The sequence below is a fragment of the Cervus canadensis genome, chromosome 18, assembly GCF_019320065.1.
Source record: "Cervus canadensis isolate Bull #8, Minnesota chromosome 18, ASM1932006v1, whole genome shotgun sequence".
NCBI lineage: Eukaryota > Metazoa > Chordata > Mammalia > Artiodactyla > Cervidae > Cervus > Cervus canadensis.
In genome coordinates, this window is record NC_057403.1 from 10,655,223 (window position 1) to 10,675,154 (window position 19,932).

Sequence of the window (19,932 nt, forward strand, 5' to 3'; positions counted from 1 at the left end):
TTCATCAGCTACTTGTTTTTATGCACACATGGGATGGGATCAGATCCTGGTCCCTGTGAACCCCAGTGAGTTCAGGGTTGGGAGGACGGATCCTAGGATGGGGAGGTGAAGGCACCAGAAAGCTAGTCAGTGACTTCTTACCTCCCAAGGTAACTGAGTCAGTGGCTTCTTACCTCCCAAGGCAACTGTGAATCAGTGACTTCTCACCTCCCAAGGTAACTCTGAGTCAGTGACTCCTTACCTCCCAAGGTAACTGAGTCAGTGACTCCTTACCTCCCAAGGTAACTGAATCAGTGACTTCTCACCTCCCAAGGTAACTGTGAATCAGTGACTTCTCACCTCCCAAGGTAACTGAGTCAGTAGCTTCTTACCTCCCAAGGTAACTCTGAATCAGTGACTTCTCACCTCCCAAGGTAACTGAGTCAGTGACTCCTTACCTCCCAAGGTAACTGAGTCAGTGACTTCTCACCTCCCAAGGTAACTGTGAATCAGTGACTTCTCACCTCCCAAGGTAACTCTGAAGTGTGATCCACCAGCCCAGGGCTTTGTAGAGTCAGGGTGGAAAAACCTGTGCCTGGTGTCATGGAGTCTCTGCCTGTTTCTCATCTACTCCCAAGCACGGGTTACTGCCCAGCCTTGACTCCACCCCTCAGCAACCTGGACCAGGGGCTGTTCATGGCCGTGTTGATGCTGGACCATCCAACCAGCACGCCTTCCTCACTTCCCACTTCACCGCCCTCTCTTCACTTGCTTCATTGCATGCGTCACTACTTGGCATCGGCTCGTACATTTTCTCCTTTCTTACTGTCCACTCTGTCTCCCAATGCCACACACCAGGCTCTGTGCTCCAGGGAGTGGGAACCTCATTGGTCCTGGTCTGCCATGTCTGTGGTGCCCAGCATGGCACTGTGGCTCCGGAAGTGCTTGGGACACCAGCAGGTTGTCGGTTGTGCTTCTCAACCTCCTCATCTGGATCTCCTGACCGCGGAGATGTGGGGGGACTTGAGGGGATGCGGCACGGGGAGAAGGGCTCTGCAGTCTCAGCAGATGGTCATGAAGCCCTGTATGTGGGAGAAGGACTGGTCAGAAGGCTCAGCCATATGATGGGGTCTGGGGGTGGATATCAAGGAGACAGTTACAGGAATTGGTCAGAATCAGCATTATCCTTTTAAATGTGCGGGAACTGAATGACACTTTGAAGACAATGGCCATTATCAAAATGTGTCATTTCTTAATTTGAAGAATAAGTGTTTAAATGCTAAAAAAAAAAAAAAAAAAGCAATTAACTCAGAAGCAACAAGGCAGCCTTGCCTTGTGGACAGAGGAGAGAAGGGCCCGGGAATGTGGGTAGTGCTGGGCGCTCCCAGCAACACAGTCTTCAGTCAGGAGAGCCAGAGCTCACGCCAGCCTCCCCTGCAGAAGCTGTTCTTTCTGCCTGGACACTGCCCTCCGTTGTGTGACATCACAAAGACGAAACGCCTCGGCAGGTGGAGCAAGTGTGGCGCTTACGGGCAGCACCCTGCTCAAGGTGGGTCCTCACGGTGGGAGGAACCGGTGAAGGGTCTGAAGAAGTACTTGTGCCCCAAAGAGGGAGTGTCCCGGTGGAGAAATGGGGACCCTGACGAGATTTTCCAGCCAGAAGCCACTAAGTTTGGTCTTGTTCCCCAAACTTCTTATCCTGAAAGTTACTTGGGGGCATCTTAAAAATACAGGCCCCTCCCCCTGGCCCCAGAAATGTATTTTCAACCAGGGCTCTGGAGGTTCTTATCATCCTGGGAGCAGACGTCTAGTGGGACATGACACGGTTTATACCCCACAAGGGAGGAAGCAGCTTGGCTTGAGGTCACTGTGGGTCCACTTTGGGCAGGACCCAAGCAAAGTGCTGGGGACTCGTAACTTGGCCCCATGCAGCGATTACAGCATGGAGGAGGGTGGTGGCCTAGGCTTCATGGGCCTAGAGGGGCCACCTGAAGGGCTCCAGGATACAGAGGGGGTGGAACCTGGAGATGTGGGGTGACGGTGTGGAATTTTACCTCCAGGCTCCTGGAAAACACACAGTTAATTCTGTCCAACCTTTTGTGTTCCAGGAAACCTGGACTAGGAGCCCGGTGTTCACAGACCCAGGGGGAAGGACTGGGCAAGGCAGCAGTGAGCACAGGGACCTTGACAGTCCTAAGTCCAGTCTAAACAGTGCCCACAGGCAGGCCAATAGGAAGCTCAAAAGAGATGGGTTTGATCAGAGGCAGTTGTGAGACTGTGGGATTTAGAAAGCATGGAAGCCGCATCCTTACCAGGCTCGTCCCGGGGGCACAGCAGGATGGGGGGAAGACAGGTTGGGTGTTGAAAGAACAGAGCAAGGCCCTCTTGACTGTCCACAGCGGGAGGAAGTCTTGGGGTGGGGGCAGGTCCTAGTCTTGTCATCCCCCAGACATTTAGGAGGGGCAGCTGCCCTCTGGGCTGCAGCACAGGTGGAGTTGGCTTCTGGTCCTCGGGGCTGTATAAGCACCAAGAGGTGTCCGGTCTGTCCTTATTACCATTGGTAGGAGGGATGAAAGCCTATTTTGTGTATCATGTGAACTACTGGCTGGGCAGAGGACAAATCCAGGAGACAGCCTTCTACACCATCTCATTGTTCAATCCCCTTTCTACAAGCTGAGATGATTCAATTAATCTCTCCCTTAAAGAAACTTTTGGAGACAGCCACTTGGGTCTAGGCTTCTGGATGGTACCCCAGAGGTTGGAGGCGTACCAAACTGCTTTTTTTCAAAGATTACACACTCACATTTTACATCCAGAACTAACTCACTCTCAGTGCCCACCCTGTTTTTGAGCTTTGTGTGGATTGCATTATTGAGCCATCACTGTAACCCTGTGAAGTGGGTGTTCTTTCCTCCGCCTATTTTACTGATGAGGAAACTGAAGCTCAGAGAGGTTAAGTAACTTGATGAAGCTCAAACATCCAGGAAGCCAGAGGTAAGCATTAGAATGGGCCTACAGAGCCCTGCTGTCTCCTCTGTCTGCTTCTTGTGAGGTGTCACATTGAATTATAATTGATTCCCTTCTGTCTCCTCAAGAGTCTGGGCACTGAGGGTCTTACTCACTCCCAGCACACCCTCTCATTCTGTTAGTCTCCCCATTGGCTGACTTGGTTCCATCAAAAAATTCCATGTAGCAATGTGAGCTGACCTCACACTGGTGGCTCCCAGTCAGAACATTCTGTAGGGAGAAGAGCTACTTAGTTTTTCAGAGAAATACAGGGCAGATGGTGGACATAGCTAAATACTTCCTTTCACCCACACGATAACAAACTAGCAGTTTTGGAATGATGGACAAGGTTCAAAGTTCTTTTGCTGTTTTATTTTTGTTTTTAATGGAATACCCACTTCATCTGTGTGTGCCTTATGCAGGTGAGTTCAAACCAGTCAGACAAACAACAGGCTGAATGGGTTGCCTCAACCGTTGCTTTCACTCATTTCAGGGGAAGTAAGAGGGGGTGATTGCACCTCACTGCTGTAGGTTTTCTTTTCCAGATTATTTTCCCTTAGAAAGACAGCCAAATGTCACCAAACAACCCATACAGTTCGGTAAGCAATTTCGTTTGGTCCATGGAGCTATCCCAAGACCCAGAGGTGAGTCGTCATTACTACTCGGTCAGTGGAATGGGAACTGTACTCTGTGGTCCTCCTAGCTGCTATTCAATGTGTCTTTTCTTTGTTAGTAGCGTGATCCATAAAATAATAAGATTAGATAGACGTTGCTTGGAAACTAGATCCTGTGTTCTCTCTGTGTGAGCTGGGTGATGGCAGGGCTGTCACTGCCTCCCGGCACCACCTCTCTGAGCTGGTGACAGCACCGCGCCCTTTAGCTCCACGCCAAGTTTCTCTAGGTCCTCTGCTTGGGAGGAGGGTTCCCAGCTTGCGTGACTGCAGAAGCAGGCCACACCCAGATGCACTGTGAACTGTCCATGTGCGTCAGAGGAAACACTGGCTGCGAGCAGAGCACCGCTCTTCTGCAGACTAAGCCCTGTGCATCTGCTCGGCACTGGAGTAAACTTGCTAAGAACATTTACCATCTCAGCAATTAATATTTGGAAACCGTGTCATGCCCTGTCGTCTAATACCAAGTTATGTTGTAATTTTCCTAAATGTATCCTAAACCTTTCTCTTCTCTCTGATCCCCCTCAATGGCCATCTAGCTCCAAGTACCACGCCCATGCAGCCCCCAGCAAGCACTGGTAAGTCGGGATCTGGGAGTGCACGTGGGATCCATGAATATCTGCAAAGCTCTTGTGTCGTATGGCTCCTCCAGGAGGGCGTCCCGTGATGCTCATAACTAACCTGTACAGCTCCCCCCTACTCTGTGCAAATTAGAAAAAGGCACGCCTTGCCCCCCCATGGCTGGGTTAGTAACCATGCTGCTAGGGACAGATTAGAAAATAGCACAGATGTCAAGGTGTCAGGAAATATAGAAAAAAAAAATCACAGTTAATACATCTGTCCATCCCAAAGACATTCTTTATTACTCTTCCTAAAGCTTAGCTATGGGCTTCCCAGGTGGCTCAGTGTAAAGAACCTGTAAGCGATGCACATTTGATCCCTGGGTTGGGGAGATCCTCTGAGGGCATGGCAACCCACTCCAGTATTCTTCACTAGAGAATCCCATGGACAGAGGAGCCTGGCTGGCTGCAGTCCATGGGGTCACAAAGAGTTAGACACGACTGAGCAACTGAGCGTGCACAGACAAAGCTCAGCTATAGTATTTCATTTCCCCATTCACTTCACCACCACCAAAGTCCAGAAAAGGAAGCTGGGTCAAAGTGTTAGAAGGCCCACATTCTAGTCTATCTTGACACTAACTATCAACACTAACCTCTTGTGAGGTGGCCCTAGAGGTTCGCTGAGTCCTCTGCCATCCCTGAGCTTTCAGTCCCAAGTGTAATTTATGATACAGACATAGAAGACAAAATTGTTTGTCGAGTTGGATCACTGGAAGACTCCAATTTGCTCTTGTAACTCTCAGCTCTCAGTTACATGGAAAGATGCCTACCTCATAAAAAGGAAAATACACCTTGAAAATACATTCTAATTCCAGTTTTGAGCTATGTTGAAAGTGGGCAAAATATCTCAAACTGTACCGGCAAAGGAGTAGGGAAAGTTAATCTGTCTTGTGTGTAAGCCAGGAACAAGTGCAGTTTCTTCAGAGGGCAATTTGGGAGTTCTTATAAGAAGAATGCATTCACTCTTTGACCCACAGTTTTGAAATACACCCAGGATTTGGTTTAATCAGGTATAAGACCCACAGACTCAGAAATGATCATTGTGAAGGAGGAAGGTTATACACACAGAATCCTAGAAACAGCAGGCAGGGCACACCATGCCAAGCCATGTGGGGAAGGACCAGCCTTGTCAGGAGGCAGGGGGCAGAAAGAGGGGAGCATGACCCAGAGCTTCTGTTGACTGTCTGGGGAAAGGAATGGGTGAGGCAGGGTAGGTACATGGAGTAAGCTTAGTGCTGCATTTGTTGTTATTGTTGCCGTTCAGTCTCTAAGTCGTGTCTGACTCTCTGTGATTCCATGGACTGCAGCACACCAGGCTTCCCTGTCCTTCACTATCTCCCAGAGTTGGCTCAAACTCATGTCCATTGAGTCAGTGATGCCATCCAATCATCTCATACTCTGTCACCCCCTTCTCCTCCTGCCTTCAATCTTTCCCAGCATCAGGGTCTTCTCCAGTGAGTCAGCTCTTTCCATCAGGTGACCAGAGTATTGGAACTTCAGCTTCAGCATCAGTCCTTCCAATGAGTATTCAGGGTTGATTTCCTTTAGGATTGACTAGTGTTGCATAGTTTGAATAATTTTGGTGGGCTCTGGGGTACAGGAGTGGCTATAAAAAAAATAGTGTACCCAGCCATTCTGTTTCTAGGAAATTTTATTTAAAGTATGCTGGTCTATTTTCCTAATCCAGTTACCCTTCCTCTTTGTTTGGTGACTTTCTCCTCTGTTTTTCTCGTTCACAAACACCCCCACCATATCTACCCCAGCCTTGATCTTACAGAATGACCTTGTTCCCACCATCACTGACAAAACACAAGCACTTGAGCGAGCATCTGCATCTCCCTGACTAGCAGTTGAATAACACTTTCTCATCTTTCCTCCCGGCCAGGTCAAGGCTGACCCTTCCCCTTTGCACCAACTTCCATCCCTTTGGGACACTGGTCAATTCTTTCTCCCTTTCCAGTAGCATCACAATTTAAAGTGTTGTCCCTGTGCACATGAGATCATGATGTCAGTTTTTCTGTATTAAAAAGCAAAACCTGTCTCCTGATCCCTCAGCCCCTTCTGGGAGATGCCTTCATTTCTCTTCCTGCCATGACAGCAAAATTCTTCAGAAAATTTTCAAAACTCTTCCTCTCTGTAATCCCTTTCCTTCTATTCTCTCATGAACTTCTGTCAGTCATGCACATGGGTAATAGCACTTTTGACTAGGTCTCCAATGACCTTCCCATTGCCAAGTCCAACAACCAGTTTTCAGTAGTCACGGTTTTGAAACCATCTGTAACCCTTGTCCTCCACATCAGTATTTCATTATGAAAACCTGAAAATGTACAGAAAAATCAAGAGAATCTTAAATGAACATCTACATATTCATTGGAAGGACTGATCCACCTGATGTGAAGAACTGACTCATTTAAAAAGACCCTGATGCTGGGAAAGATTGAGGGCAGGAGGAGAAGGGGACGACAGAGGATGAGATGGTTGGATGGCATCACCGACTCAATGGGCATGAGTTTGAGTAAGCTCCGGGAGTTGGTGATGGACAGGGAATCCTGGCGTGCTGCGGTCCATGGGGTTGCAAAGACTCGGACACGACTGAGCGTCTGAACTGAACTGAACTGAAAACTTAAGCATTTAATCTTTGAGCATTTTCATAGTCCAGGTTCTTTTCTTCATGTCAAGCTGACTTCACATTGAGGTGCCAGTCTCAAAGAGTTTCTCAGCTCAGTTGTTGAGCCAGAGAAGGGAAAGAAAGTGAGGGAGTGTTCCGTGTGAGACAAGGAGGAGGCACCTCAGTTTGTCAGATTTTACAAATGGTTGAGTAATGTACTTAGTCAATTGTTCAGTTTGTACCTATAGTAGCTCTTTATTTTCATTTCAGATGATGAGAAGAGTGAGCCTGCAAGGACCACCCTTGGTTTTATAGGATATTCAATGGGCCTAAACACCAACCCCTGGAATGCAGGTTTGTGGGATTAGATCTCAAATTGCCCTGTAATATCCTGTTTTATTTAAAAACAGCACTGTACAACCTAAGACCATCTGGCAGCACTTGAGTTGTAAAACCACTTGAGTGTAAGGCCACTCTCCTTTCAGCTATATCAGTGGCAGCTTCTGCCATACATCAGGGACCGGTCTCATAAGAAAGGGCTTTGGCCAAAGACAGGAGACAGATGGAAAAAGGAGTCAGGGTTTAGGTGGGAATTCAAATTATACTTGCTCACACAGGCTGTGCAATCTAGCTTGCGTGGTTTTCTTGTAAATTAAGAATTTTATTTTTAATGTTATTTCTGATTTTCTCTCCCATTCCCCTAAAACAATATGATTAACAAATATATTAACTGATACATGTGTGTGTGCTAAGTCACTTCAGTCGTGTCTAATTCTGTGTGACCCTGTGGACTGTAGCCTGCCAGGCTTCTCTGTCCATGAGATTCTCCAGGCAAGAATATTGGAGTGGGTTGTCATGCCCTCCTCCAGGGGATCTTCCCGATCCAAGGATTGAGCCCGAATTTCTTTATGTCTCCTACATTACCAGGTGAGCGCTTTACCACTAGCGCCACCTACAAAAGTCGCTCAGTCGTGTCTGACTCTTTGCAACCCATGGACTATACAGTCCGTGGAATTCTCCAGGCCAGAATACTGGAGTGGGTAGCCTTTCCCTTCTCCAGGGGATCTTCCCAACCCAGGAATTGAACCTGGGTCTCCTGTATTGCAGGTGGATTTTTTACCAGCTGAGCTATCGGGGAAGCCCTAATTGATAGTCACAGCTAAAATGGGATTTTATGAAAACTTCTTTTCCTTCTATTTTTAGCATGGATTCCTCATAGACCTGCTCTTGTTAAAGTAATTACAGTTGCATGTATAGCCCTCACTATTGCCCTGATATTTGGGACCATTATTTCCTACGTGATATAGTAAGTCTATGCTAAATAATCTTTACTGTCCTTTAATAAGACATAAAGTAACTAGATTATTTCATGGTAGTAATGTTAATAATGGTGATGATGTTGGTAATTCTTATAATCACTGAATAATTACAGTCATTATAAATTTTCAGTGTTTTTCAGAATATGGCCTATATTCATGGTGGATCATGACATAAGTGAAAAATATAAAAAGAAACATGACAAAAAATTAAAAAAAAATAAAAAGTATGAATAAATAACAAAAAAGAAACAGGACAGAATAAATACAATTTAGTAGAATAGAAATGCTGTTTTTCAACTTTTCAGACTTAAGATTGTGAAGTAAAAGTTCTCTCTTACTGTGGCTCATGATCAAAAATGTTCTGAGATGCTGGCATCTTCTAACAATGTGATTTTCTAGAGTGAACTTGATGCTTTGGAAAGAAATCTTAATAGCGCAAAGCAGAAAAGTAACCACTGTCTCTTTCACTAGAAATTTATCATCATTGTGGTTGGGGTGATAGTAGCATTTAGGGAAGACACTCCATCTTGTTCACACAAATAAAGCTTGTGGCAAAGCTTTATATATATACTTGCTCACACAGGCTGTGAGCAATTTGAAATTATTTTGTGTGATCATTTTGAAATTAGTATCAGACAAAAGCGAGCCACACTGTGACGTCATGTGACTGTGATCAGGAGCAGCACGTCGATTCCTATTCTAGGATTTACTTCCAGGATTCCATTATATCCCATCAGAAACATCTTGAAGAAGTACTAAATTCTTTCTTAGGATTAAGTGTGCACATGGGAAATACATGGCCATGTATGGAATATCTTTTAAGGTAACCATTTTAGGACTAGCTTGAAGTATATCAAATGAAGGTAAAATTAAAGGTGAAATTGAAGAGACTTTGCTAATGAGTGAGTGTCACCAGCATGTTTGGTTCTGGATTTTCTAATCTGACGATCTCCTTTGACTCAATTTATGGAACTTCAATTTCAGTTTATTTCATTAGTATAAATAAAGATGTTAACAGATACGAAGATTCCTAAAATAACTCACTAAAACATTTCATCCTGAACTCTTAGTGAGCAATTAAGTTACTGAGCTAATGTCAACATTTATAGCTTTTAAGTTTGTGTTACCCATAGTGACATTTTAAAACCTGAGGCAAAAGGAAAAATATATGCCCCAGAGCACGTTTTTATGTAATTTTTAGGCATTAATTTTTTCCAGAAGTATATTTTGGATATATATCAATGAGGGACTTCCCTGGTGGTCCAGAGGTTAAGACTTTGTGCTCCCAATGCAGGGGACCTGAGTTCGATCCCTAGTCAGGGAACTAGATCCCACAAGCCACAACTAAGAGTTCACATGCCACATCTAAACGTCCTGCATGCCACAACGAAGATCCAGTGCAGCCAAATTAAATAAATAAATATAAAAAATGAAAATATATTCAGTTCAGTTCAGTCGCTCAGTTGTGTCCGACTCTTTGTGACCCCATGAACCACAGCACGCCAGGCCTCCCTGTCCATCACCAACTCCCAGAGTCCACCCAAACCCATGTCCATCGAGTCAGTGATGCCACCCAACCATCTCATCCTCTGTCGTCCCCTTCTCCTCCTGCCCTCAATCTTTCCCAGCATCAGGGTCTTTTCCAATGAGTCAGCTCTTCACATCAGGTGGCCAAAGTATTGGAGTTTCAGCTTCAGCATCAGTCCTTCCAATGAACACCCAGGACTGATCTCCTTTAGGATGGACTGGTTGGATCCCCTTGCAGTCCAAGGGACTCTCAAGAGTCTTCTCCAGCACCACAGTTCAAAAGCATCAATTCTTCGGTGCTCTGTTTTCTTTATAATCCAACTCTCACATCCATATATTGGGAAAACCATAGCCTCAGCTAGACAGACCTTTGTTGGCAAAGTAATGTCTCTGCTTTTTAATATGCTGTCTAGGTTAGTCATAACTTTCCTTCCAAGGAGTAAGCGTCTTTTAATTTCATGGCTGCAGTCACCATCTGCAGTTATTTTGGAGCCCAGAAAAATAGTCAGCCACTGTTTCTACTGTTTCCCCATCTATTTGCCATGAAGTGATGGGACCGGATGCCATGATCTTAGTTTTCTGAATGTTGAGCTTTAAGCCAACTTTTTCACTCCTCTTTCACTTATATCAAGAGGCTTTTTAGTTCCTCTTCACTTTCTGCCATAAGGGTAGTGTAAATCTGCATATCTGAGATTATTGATATTTCTCCCGGCAATCTTGATTCCAGCTTGTGCTTCCTCCAGCCCAGCGTTTCTCATGATGTACTCTGCATATAAGTTAAATAAGCAGAGTGACAATATACAGCCTTGATGTACTCCTTTTCCTATTTGGAACCAGTCTGTTGTTCCATGTCCAATTCTAACTGTTGCTTCCTGACCTGCATACAGGTTTCTCAAGAGGCAGGTCAGGTGGTCTGGTATTCCCATCTCTTTCAGAATTTTCCACAGTTTATTGTGATCCACACAGTCATATTAGTGAGTTTTATTTCATTTAAACCAGGAAAGTAAAATTATAATAAATTTTGTTTCTGATATAAAGTATTTAAACTTAAAATAATGCCGTGAGTTTTGATATAGAACTTTTCAATTTTTAAAATATATCCTCAACTACTTTAATGTTTTAGAAAAGAAGAACCATAAAGTAATACATAAAAGCGTGTATATAGGGACTCAATATTTTCCCTTTTGACTCAGGCTCTCATGCAGTTCATCACAGTGCTGATGGATCCTGCTTTTTAAATTTTGATATTTGGTTTATTGTGTATTTTTCCAGTTTTTTTTCCTTTTTTTACCCACACTGCATTGCTTGTGGGATCTTAGTTCCCCAACCAGGGATTGAACCTGGGCCGTTGGCAGTGGAAACACCGAGTCCCAACCACTGGACGGCCAGGGAATTCACTCATTTCAGTTTTTAAAAATATTTATCATCATTACTGAGTTTTTTGGTACCCCCTTAAATTTTTCACATGAAGTGAGCACCTCATTCTCCTCACCCAAATCCTGTCCCTGTCCCAGTTTTCTGATTATCTGCAGCAGTTTTTACAGTCAAATCAGTTCTTCTGCTGCACAGCATGATTCTGGAATGTTACCCCTACACCCCTTCCTCCATCTCAGCTCCTTAGAACACAATTAAGCTAACCCTAAAATGATTTATTATTACATGTAGTGTTAGTTGCTCAGTTGTGTCCAACTTTGCAACCCCATGGACTGTAGCCTGCAGGGCTCCTCTGTCCATGGAATTCTCCAGGCAAGAATACTGGAGTGTGTAGCCATTCTCTTCTCTAGGGGATCTTCCTGACCCATGGATCTAACCCAGGTCTCCTACGTTACAGGCAGATTCTTTGCCATCTGAGCCACCCCAGAAGCCCATTATTACATAAGTCAAACATAATTAAGAAGGTACATATGTTAGAAAAAATTAAACACTGTATTATCCATTTCCACTTCACACAGAAATATCTGGTCAATGAGCCACTTCCAAGTTTAGATCTAGGTGAGGTGAACAAGGCACTCACTTCAGGTGCAAAATTTAAGGCAGTGCCAAAAACTTGGTAGTCAAGATAAATAATAATACAGTATTTTTTTAATCTAAATTAGTGCATTCACAGCCCCATGATGAACATTTTAAATACAGGATCAGTAACAGTGCCAGGCCAAAAAATATTGGAGACTGAGGAAAAGGAAAAACCAACAGTACCTATGCTATCTTTATATAAAATGTTGACACTTTGTTCAAAGTCTATTTCTGCCTCCCTCCGCATGTACTAGTACCACCATGCACTAGTGACTGCTTTTTAGTCAGAAAATCACAGCACTAAGGATTAAGACCTGATGATTTAGTGTGAAAATTATGCTTTCGAATTTCTCTATTTTGGGAATTCTTTTGGTGGTCCAGTGGTTGAGACTCTGCACGCCCATTGCACAGGGCACAGTTTGATCCCTGGTCAGGAACTAAGATTCTGCAAGCCATAGGGCACAGCCTTCCCCCGAAATTATGTATTTTGTTCTCCAGTCGACTGGTAGAGGCTGAGGAAAAACAACAACTTGCATCACTTTATAAAAATATCAAGATCCCATCGTTAGGAGATGAAGAGGAATTCTTTGAGGATGAGAGCCAGGACGAGTCCACGTACCTGCTTCCAGAGAATGAGAAGGAACTGGAAAATTTCATTCATTCAGGTAGGTGGTCAACCAGTTTATCTTGTCAGATCCAAAACTGCAGGAAAGCTGAGCTGACAATGAGGGTTTGGTTTTCTCAAAAGCAAAGCTAAGTGGGAGGTAAGAAAGACGAACATCTCTAGCCACGCCTGCGAGAGTAAACCATCCTCCGTTACACAGAGGGGCAAACAGCTGTGTGGTTCCTTGGTTCCTTTTGCAAGGCAATTCCAAGGATTGAAAAGAGAGTTCAGGAGACAAAACCTTCCCTGGACTAAACATTTCCCTTACACATACTTATAATGTTGTGTTATTCTCGAGTTTTGAATGACAGGCAGATGCCTTCCTGCACCGTCTGCCTCAGCCTGATGTGGAAATGGGATCCAAGCCCACAAAACAGGTTACTATCCCCGGGTCAGAGACCCCTGCTGAGAGTCGCCCACCACCCCTGCCACTTCTTGTGAGGAGATAACAACATATATGCTCATGTGGGGGGCATGCTAAGTTGCTTAAGTTTTAAAAACATGTATAGTTGATTTACAATATTATACATTTTTAAAACTGGAAATTTACAAAGCTTGAGTACAGAAAGTGGGGAAATAATTTCAAAGTGCAATTTTCCTTATCAGGCAAATAGCATTCAGTATAGCCTAAAAATTCCATTGTTCCTTCCTTTATTTTTCCATATCTTTCCTCACTTCTTTTGTCTCCATTTATAATTCCTCATTTATTAGTATCTCAGCAACATGATGTCTACATTTTAGTTATTAGATCGAAAAGAAGAAAGCATTTTGAAAAGAAGAGATGGAATGCAGCACAGAACTTGGTAAAGGAAGTGGAAGTAAAGGATCCTGCACAACCTGCCAAAGTGGGGCGTTTGTGAAAGCAGGTGACCGAGACGCAGGACTGGCAGCCAGTGCGGAACGACAACTGCGGGAGGACGTAGGCTGAGAGCGCGGGCCTGACTTTCTTCTGGAGGACCTTGTACAGGAGCACCCTGAATGATGACGACTAGACTTGAAAGCAGAAAATAAATTCATGTGATGTGGCAGTTCCTGCTTCCTAGCTCTCATAGTTTTATGAATAAATATAACTTAATTGGAAGAGAAATCTGACTTTGTAAGTGTGAAAGAGAAATTGTCGGGATTTTCTTTTCTCACTCCTAACCAGTAATTTCTTTGGGCAAGTCTCCCAGACCATGCCAGGGAACCACTTTCATAAAATAAAGCTTCCCCAGTGACATTATCTGTCAATTCCAGTAGCTTGCTTCCATTTTACTACGAGGAGAGTGAGAATGTCAAAATGAATATGACACTAGATTAAGATACAGTAACCTTTGTTTTTAAGGATCTGGGACCTGGTGAGGGAAATAAACCTGCAGGCAGAGAGCTGAAAACATTGCCAGATGTATTGTAAGCTAGGAGTCACTGAGAGCTGTGGGAAACATGAAAAGAGGCAAGATGTTCAGAACAGGGCTGTTGATTTGGGAAACAGTCTGATGGTTCCTCCAGAAGTTAAATATAGAGTCACTCCATGACCCAGCACCTCCTAGGTATATATCTGAAAGAATTGAAAATATATGTACCTGCACACAAGAGAAAGCTGTCCACAAACATTCATAGCAGCGTTATTCATAAGAGCAGAAAGGAAGAAACACCACTTCTGTCCATCAACTGATAAACAGGTGAACAAAATGTGGTCTCCCTGTACTGTGGGGTGTTGTTAAGCCGGACAAAAGGAGTACCCACACATGCTCCAACACAGATGATCCTTGAAAACATTATGCGTAAGTAAAAGAGATTAGACACAAAAGGTCACACATCATATGACCCTGTTTATATGAAATACCCAGACTAGGCAAATCAATAGAGGGTGAAAGTAGATAAGTGGTTTTAGGTGCTGGGGTGGGGAGAAAATGGAAAAATGGTTTGTGGGTATGAGTATTCTTTTGAGGGCAATGAAAATTTTTACCAGAAAAATTTAGTGTAACTGGACAAGGCTGGCACCAAGCCCAAGTTCAGCTGCTCACTGCTGCAAAGGCCAATACTCAAGACACAAGTATTATATTTGATTTACAATATTATACTAATTTCTACTGTACAGCAAAGTGACTCAGATAATATGGATTTAAGTCGGGCCACTGCATTCAAAGTGCTGAGTCCTAAACACTGGACCACCAGGGAAATCCCTGGACTACTTTTTATCAGGTATCAAGGATATGAGAAGAGCATAAATCATCCCAGGCAGACATGTCTTAGCAAAAACCAGGGTGGCAGGCAGAATTCTGAGACGGCCCCTGAAAATCCTGCTCCCTGGTGTACACAGCTGTGTGTACACACCTGCCATTGAGTGTGGGTCTTTGAATATGACAAATGTCAGTCTTGTGATTAGGCAAAGGTGATGGGATTGTCACTCTTAATTGTTACATTAAACCATCTCTCCCAAGTCTTTATGGACTTTATTATTTAGCCCACCACTCCTCTGTTTATGGAATTCTCCAGGCTGGGGTGGGTGGCCATTTCTTTCTCCAGGGGATCTTCCCTGGAGATCTTTCCTGATCCAGGGACTGAACCGCATCTCTTACGTCTCCTGGACTGGCAGGCAGGTTCTTTACCACTAGGGCTATCTGGGAAGCCACAACCCATGCAGGGAAAGACCTTTGCTAATCAACCCTTTCTCAGATTTTTTCTGGACATGCATCTTCCCTGTTGTGTAGGTGAGTATTTTCTCCCAATTCTGCCATATGCAGGATGCTGCATTAAATGTCTTAATTTCCCTAAAGTCTTACTCCCCCACACCTGATTTTTCTCAGGGCATTTAACAGTCTATCAAATTCCTCTGCCCTAGTCTTTTTATCCCCAGACATAGCAGGACTGCCATCTCCCTGCTGCTCTCCCGAGGTTTGGAGTCTACCAGGGGGCTTACTGGCCTCCATCCTGACTTGCAGACTATCGCCACCATTGTCAGCGGCCCTGAGGTAAGTGATGCAGAAACCAGACTGTTGGTCAGCCTTCGGACAAACCAGAATATTGCAGTTAAGTGCCAAGCTTTTCCTTCCTTTCCCGAAGTAGAATTGAGAATAGGCAGCTTCCACCTCACTCTGCTGTGCCTGGGAGGAGGGCATGGAACCGTTGAAAATGCCCTCAAATTTATCTTTTTTTTCCATTATATTTTTGGACTCATGGCATATGGCATCTTAGTTCCCTTACAGAGATCAAACCTGTGTCCCCTGCACTGGAAGCGCAAAGTCTTAGCACTGGACTTCTGGGACATTCCCCAAATTTATCATTTTGATTTGTGAAATTTTTTTGGTTAGGGTGCTTGCTTAGTTTCTGCAGATCCTTCACTGGTTTTTACAGTATTTCAAAAACTATTTTGACCAGCATGATGTTGTTTATCTAGAGTTTTTAGGGGGAACAAGGACCTATAATTTCCTACTCCGCCATTTACTGATGCCCCTCTGATTCAAGTTTGACTTTTTTTTTTTTAGAACTCTTTTCCTTTTTAATAGTTAGTTTTATTTATATATTTGGCTGCTCTAGGTCTTAGTTGCAGCATGTGGGATCTTTGATCTTTGTTGTGGCATGCAGACCATATTTAAATGTTTACATTTCTCACTGCTATCTGGTGCCACTCTACCCATAAATCCAGGATCAAAATATACACATGCCTTTAAATGTTCTTCATAATCTGTCCTGTTACATTTTTTAATAATATAGGCCTTTTAAAAACATTTATTTTTTACTGGGCTGGGTCTTCATTACTGCACACAGGCTTTCTGTAATTGGACTGAGCAGGGGCTACTCTCCCTTGCAGTGTGAGGGCTTCTCATTGCTGTGGTCTCTTGTGGAGCATGGGTTCTAGGTGCGTGGGCTTCTCAGTAGTGGTGGCACAGAGGCCCAGGTGCTCCTCAGCAAGTGAAATCTTCCCTGAACAGGTATCAAACCTGTGTTCCCTGCATTGGCAAGCGAATTCTTAACTACTGTACCACCAGGGGAGTCTGTTCTGTTAGGTTTGTGACTTAAGTTTTGTGTCTCTATACCAACGTCACACTGTTTGTTTTTGTTGACTTAAAAAAATGCACAACGTGAAAGTTGTGCATCAAGTTTTATTTGGGGCAAAATGAGGACTATAACCTGGGAGACAGCATTTCAGATAGTGCTAAGAAACTGCTCCAAAGAGGCAGAGGAGAAGGTCAGTATATATGTAATTTTGGTGAAGGGGGAGTACATGCCATCAAGCACATTTTTTGCAAAAGGTTTCTGCTAGTCTCATCAAGGTTAGCACTAATCACAAGGAGCAGTCATCACAGTGAAGGGTTTTAGTGCTTTTCTAGATATGAGGAGATACAAGAATGGGGTTCATAAAATTGGCTCCTGAAAATGTCTATCTGAATACCTATTCTGCTAATTTTCCCCGAGCAGAGTGCCTCATTTCTGCTCTGCACCTTGAACTCCTTTCGGGGAGATGTTGAAAGTCAGCAGCTGCAGAGCACATGAGTTAATCCTCATAGAGGTAGATAAGTAAGTAAGTAAGTAAAGTCGCTCAGTCATGTCTGACTCTCTGCAACCCCATGGACTGTAGCCTACCAGGCTCCTCTGTCCATGGGATTTTTCAGGCAAGAGTACTGGAGTGGGTTGCCATTTCCTTCTCCAGGGGATCTTCCCGACCCAGGGATCGAACCCGGGTCTCCAGCATTGCAATCGATGCTCTACCGTCTGAGCCACCAACTGCCAATTTGTAATTGGCATTTTTTACTCTAGATTTATGTCTCAATTTCTTTCAGAGCAATTACTCTAAATTTACATAAATTACTTTTGTCAATTTATGATCATTGTCATACGATTGTTAAAGATAATTTCTTGAATTTCAAAAGATGGTTGAATTTTTATAATTTTGACGCTTGAATTGCACATGATATTTATGAGTTTTCTCTACTAGTGGACACACCTTTTGTGATTCTATGGAGGACAGGTGCATTATATCTGTAGCTTCTGTGAGAATGCTGAACTTCCTGGAGTCCAAACTAATAAATAGGTCGCCAAACACCTAAGAGTTTTCAGTTGCAGACAGGACACTCCAGTAATCTGAGTACAACCTCTTTAAGAAGGAGCGAAGTCCTGCCTCTGCCTGGAAACCCAGAGGCACCATTTCCCATAGGAGCTTTGCCTCCTTTACTAGAGGATGGTTCAGTTCAGTTCAGTCACTCAGTTGTGTCCGACCCTTTGTGACCCCATGAACCACAGCATGCCAGGCCTCCCTGTCCTTCACCAGCTCCTGGAGTTTACTCAAACTCATGTCCATTGAGTCGGTGATGGCATCCAACCATCTCATCCTCTGTCGTCCCCTTCTCCTCCTGCCTTCAATCTTTCCCAGCATCAGAGTCTTTTCAAATGAGTCACTACTTCGAATCAGGTGGCCAAAGTATTGGGGTTTCAGCTTCAACATCAGTCCTTCCAATGAACACCCAGGACTGATCTCCTTTAGGATGGATTGTTTGGATCTCCTTGCAGTCCAAGGGACTCTCAAGAGTCTTCTCCAACACCACAGTTCAAAAGCATCAATTCTTCTGCGCTCCGTTTTCTTTATGGTCCAGCTCTCACATCCATACATGACTACTGGAAAAACCATAGCCTTGACTAGATGGACCTTTGTTGGAAAAGTAATGTCTCTGCTTTTTAATATGCTGCCTAGGTTGGTCATAACTTTCCTTCCAAGGAGCAAGCGTCTTAGGACCAATTCACAGGGGCGGGACTTCTTGTTTCCCTCTAGTGGCTGAGGTTATAACTGCCTTAGGCCTGTTTGGGCACCAGTGCCTAAGGCTTTGGACAGACGTGAGGGACCCAGAAGGTCTGTGAAGAGGCGTTGTCCCCACTGCACAGAGGCGGGTCTGAGGCTCCGACGTGGTCCAGGGTCCCCCTCGCCAGGCCCGGGATGGGGATTGCTGCACCGAGTCCCCCCGCTGCTCCGCGCTTAACGAACTCCGATGGCAGCCGGCGCCACGGGACCATCTTGGGTAAAGGCACGTCCCGCGGACCCGCGCCGTCCTCGCCCCACCGGACACTGAAGTCCAGAGCACGGGGCGCCTGCTCGGTGCCTGCAGCCCGGCCCCGGTTGTCGTAGGTGTGATGCCGAAGGCGCAGCCTCTGCAGAGGTGCGGGATGGGACCTCGGAGCTCCAGTCTTCCACGAAGCAGAGAAGACTGTCTGTACTGCTTTTCGCGGCGAAGGGAGACACAGTGGTCACGTGCCCTGAAACACAGTGCGTCCCAACCCCCGGGGCTGTCAGTGAGGACTTACTGGGTTCAAGGGAGGAGTTAGGACCAGGGCATGTGTGCCCGGCCCTGTTCTTCAATCTGGCCTCATTGGCCTCCTGGCAATCTTGATTCCAGCTTGTGCTTAATACTCCTTTTAGAATACTACCACCAGCTACACCCCCCTTAAGGTCATCAACTTCACAGCCAGGTTTGTTGACATCAAAGGATCTAATAACAATAAGTCTGGGTTCTGAAGTAAAGTCTCTTGGGGGTACTGGAATTTTCTTTAGGTACTCACAGACAACTTCAGTATTGTATTTTAGCTGAGCAGAAATTGGGATAATAAAAGCGCCTTCTGCTACTGTACCTTGAACAAATGCAAGGATCTGTTCATACTGTTCTTTAGCCTGGCTTTCTTTTACCAAATCAATTTTATTTTGTAGAATCAAAATATGCTTCAGTTTCATGATTTCTATAGCAGCCAAGTGTTCAGATGTCTGAGGCTGAGGACAAGACTTGTTACCAGCTATCAACAGAAGAGTGGCATCCATCACTGCGGCACCGTTCAGCATAGTAGCCATCAGAATATCGTGGCCAGGACAGTCAACAAAGGAAACATGCCTGACTAATGTGAAGTTCCCTTTGGTCCCTGGAATGTCTGTAGGAAACTCATCAGGTGTCCTACTTCCACAGGATCTATAACATTCTGGCCAAGGACAACTTGGGTCATCAAGTTTATAAATCTTAGCATTAGCATAGCCAAGTTTGATTGTAATATTTCTTTCCAGTTCATTTTTTGAAATGGACAGTGTGGACTCCAGAAATAGCTTTTACAACTGTAGATTTCCCATGAACTATGTGACCAATTGTACCTATATTAATTGTGGCTTGTCTGCTGATAACTTCATGTGAAAGTGGCGTCAACTTGGAAACATCCAAAGTAGCGAGATCTTGCTGAGAAAGGTGCGGCTGCCCTAAAGTCACACCAGCCTTGCCCCCCGCCATCTTGCCCGGAGAGCTAGTCCCTTAAATCTATTTTTCACTTCCACTGTATAGTCATAAGGGATTTGATTTAGGTCATACCTGAATGGTCTAGTGGTTGTCCCTACTTTCTTCAGTTTAAGTCTGAATTTGGCAATAAGGAGTTCATGATCTGAGCCACAGTCAGCTCCCGGTCTTGTTTTTGCTGACTGTATAGGGCCTCTCCATCTTTGGCTGCAAAGAATATAATCAATCTGATTTCGGTGTCAACCATCTGGTAATGTCCACGTGTAGAGTCTTCTCTTGTGTTG

The 19,932-nt window shown here is 44.6% G+C and overlaps 1 protein-coding gene and 1 pseudogene across 1 annotated transcript in view; one reads left to right on the top strand and one right to left on the bottom strand.

Annotated features, from left to right (window-relative positions):
• Positions 1-13,494, top strand: part of C18H19orf18 (chromosome 18 C19orf18 homolog) — a 23,712-nt gene extending 10,218 nt beyond the window's left edge. The window contains exons 2-8 of the mRNA XM_043436094.1: positions 1,420-1,528; positions 3,531-3,629; positions 4,196-4,234; positions 7,155-7,238; positions 8,088-8,190; positions 12,242-12,408; positions 13,149-13,494. Coding sequence (XP_043292029.1) covers positions 4,213-4,234; positions 7,155-7,238; positions 8,088-8,190; positions 12,242-12,408; positions 13,149-13,267 — 495 coding nt within the window. The 5' untranslated portion in view covers positions 1,420-1,528; positions 3,531-3,629; positions 4,196-4,212 and the 3' untranslated portion in view covers positions 13,268-13,494. The remainder of the gene's footprint in view (positions 1-1,419; positions 1,529-3,530; positions 3,630-4,195; positions 4,235-7,154; positions 7,239-8,087; positions 8,191-12,241; positions 12,409-13,148) is intronic.
• A 4,706-nt stretch (positions 13,495-18,200) lies between these two features.
• LOC122420499 lies at positions 18,201-19,650 on the bottom strand (annotated as a pseudogene).
• Between the last annotated feature and the right edge of the window lie 282 nt (positions 19,651-19,932).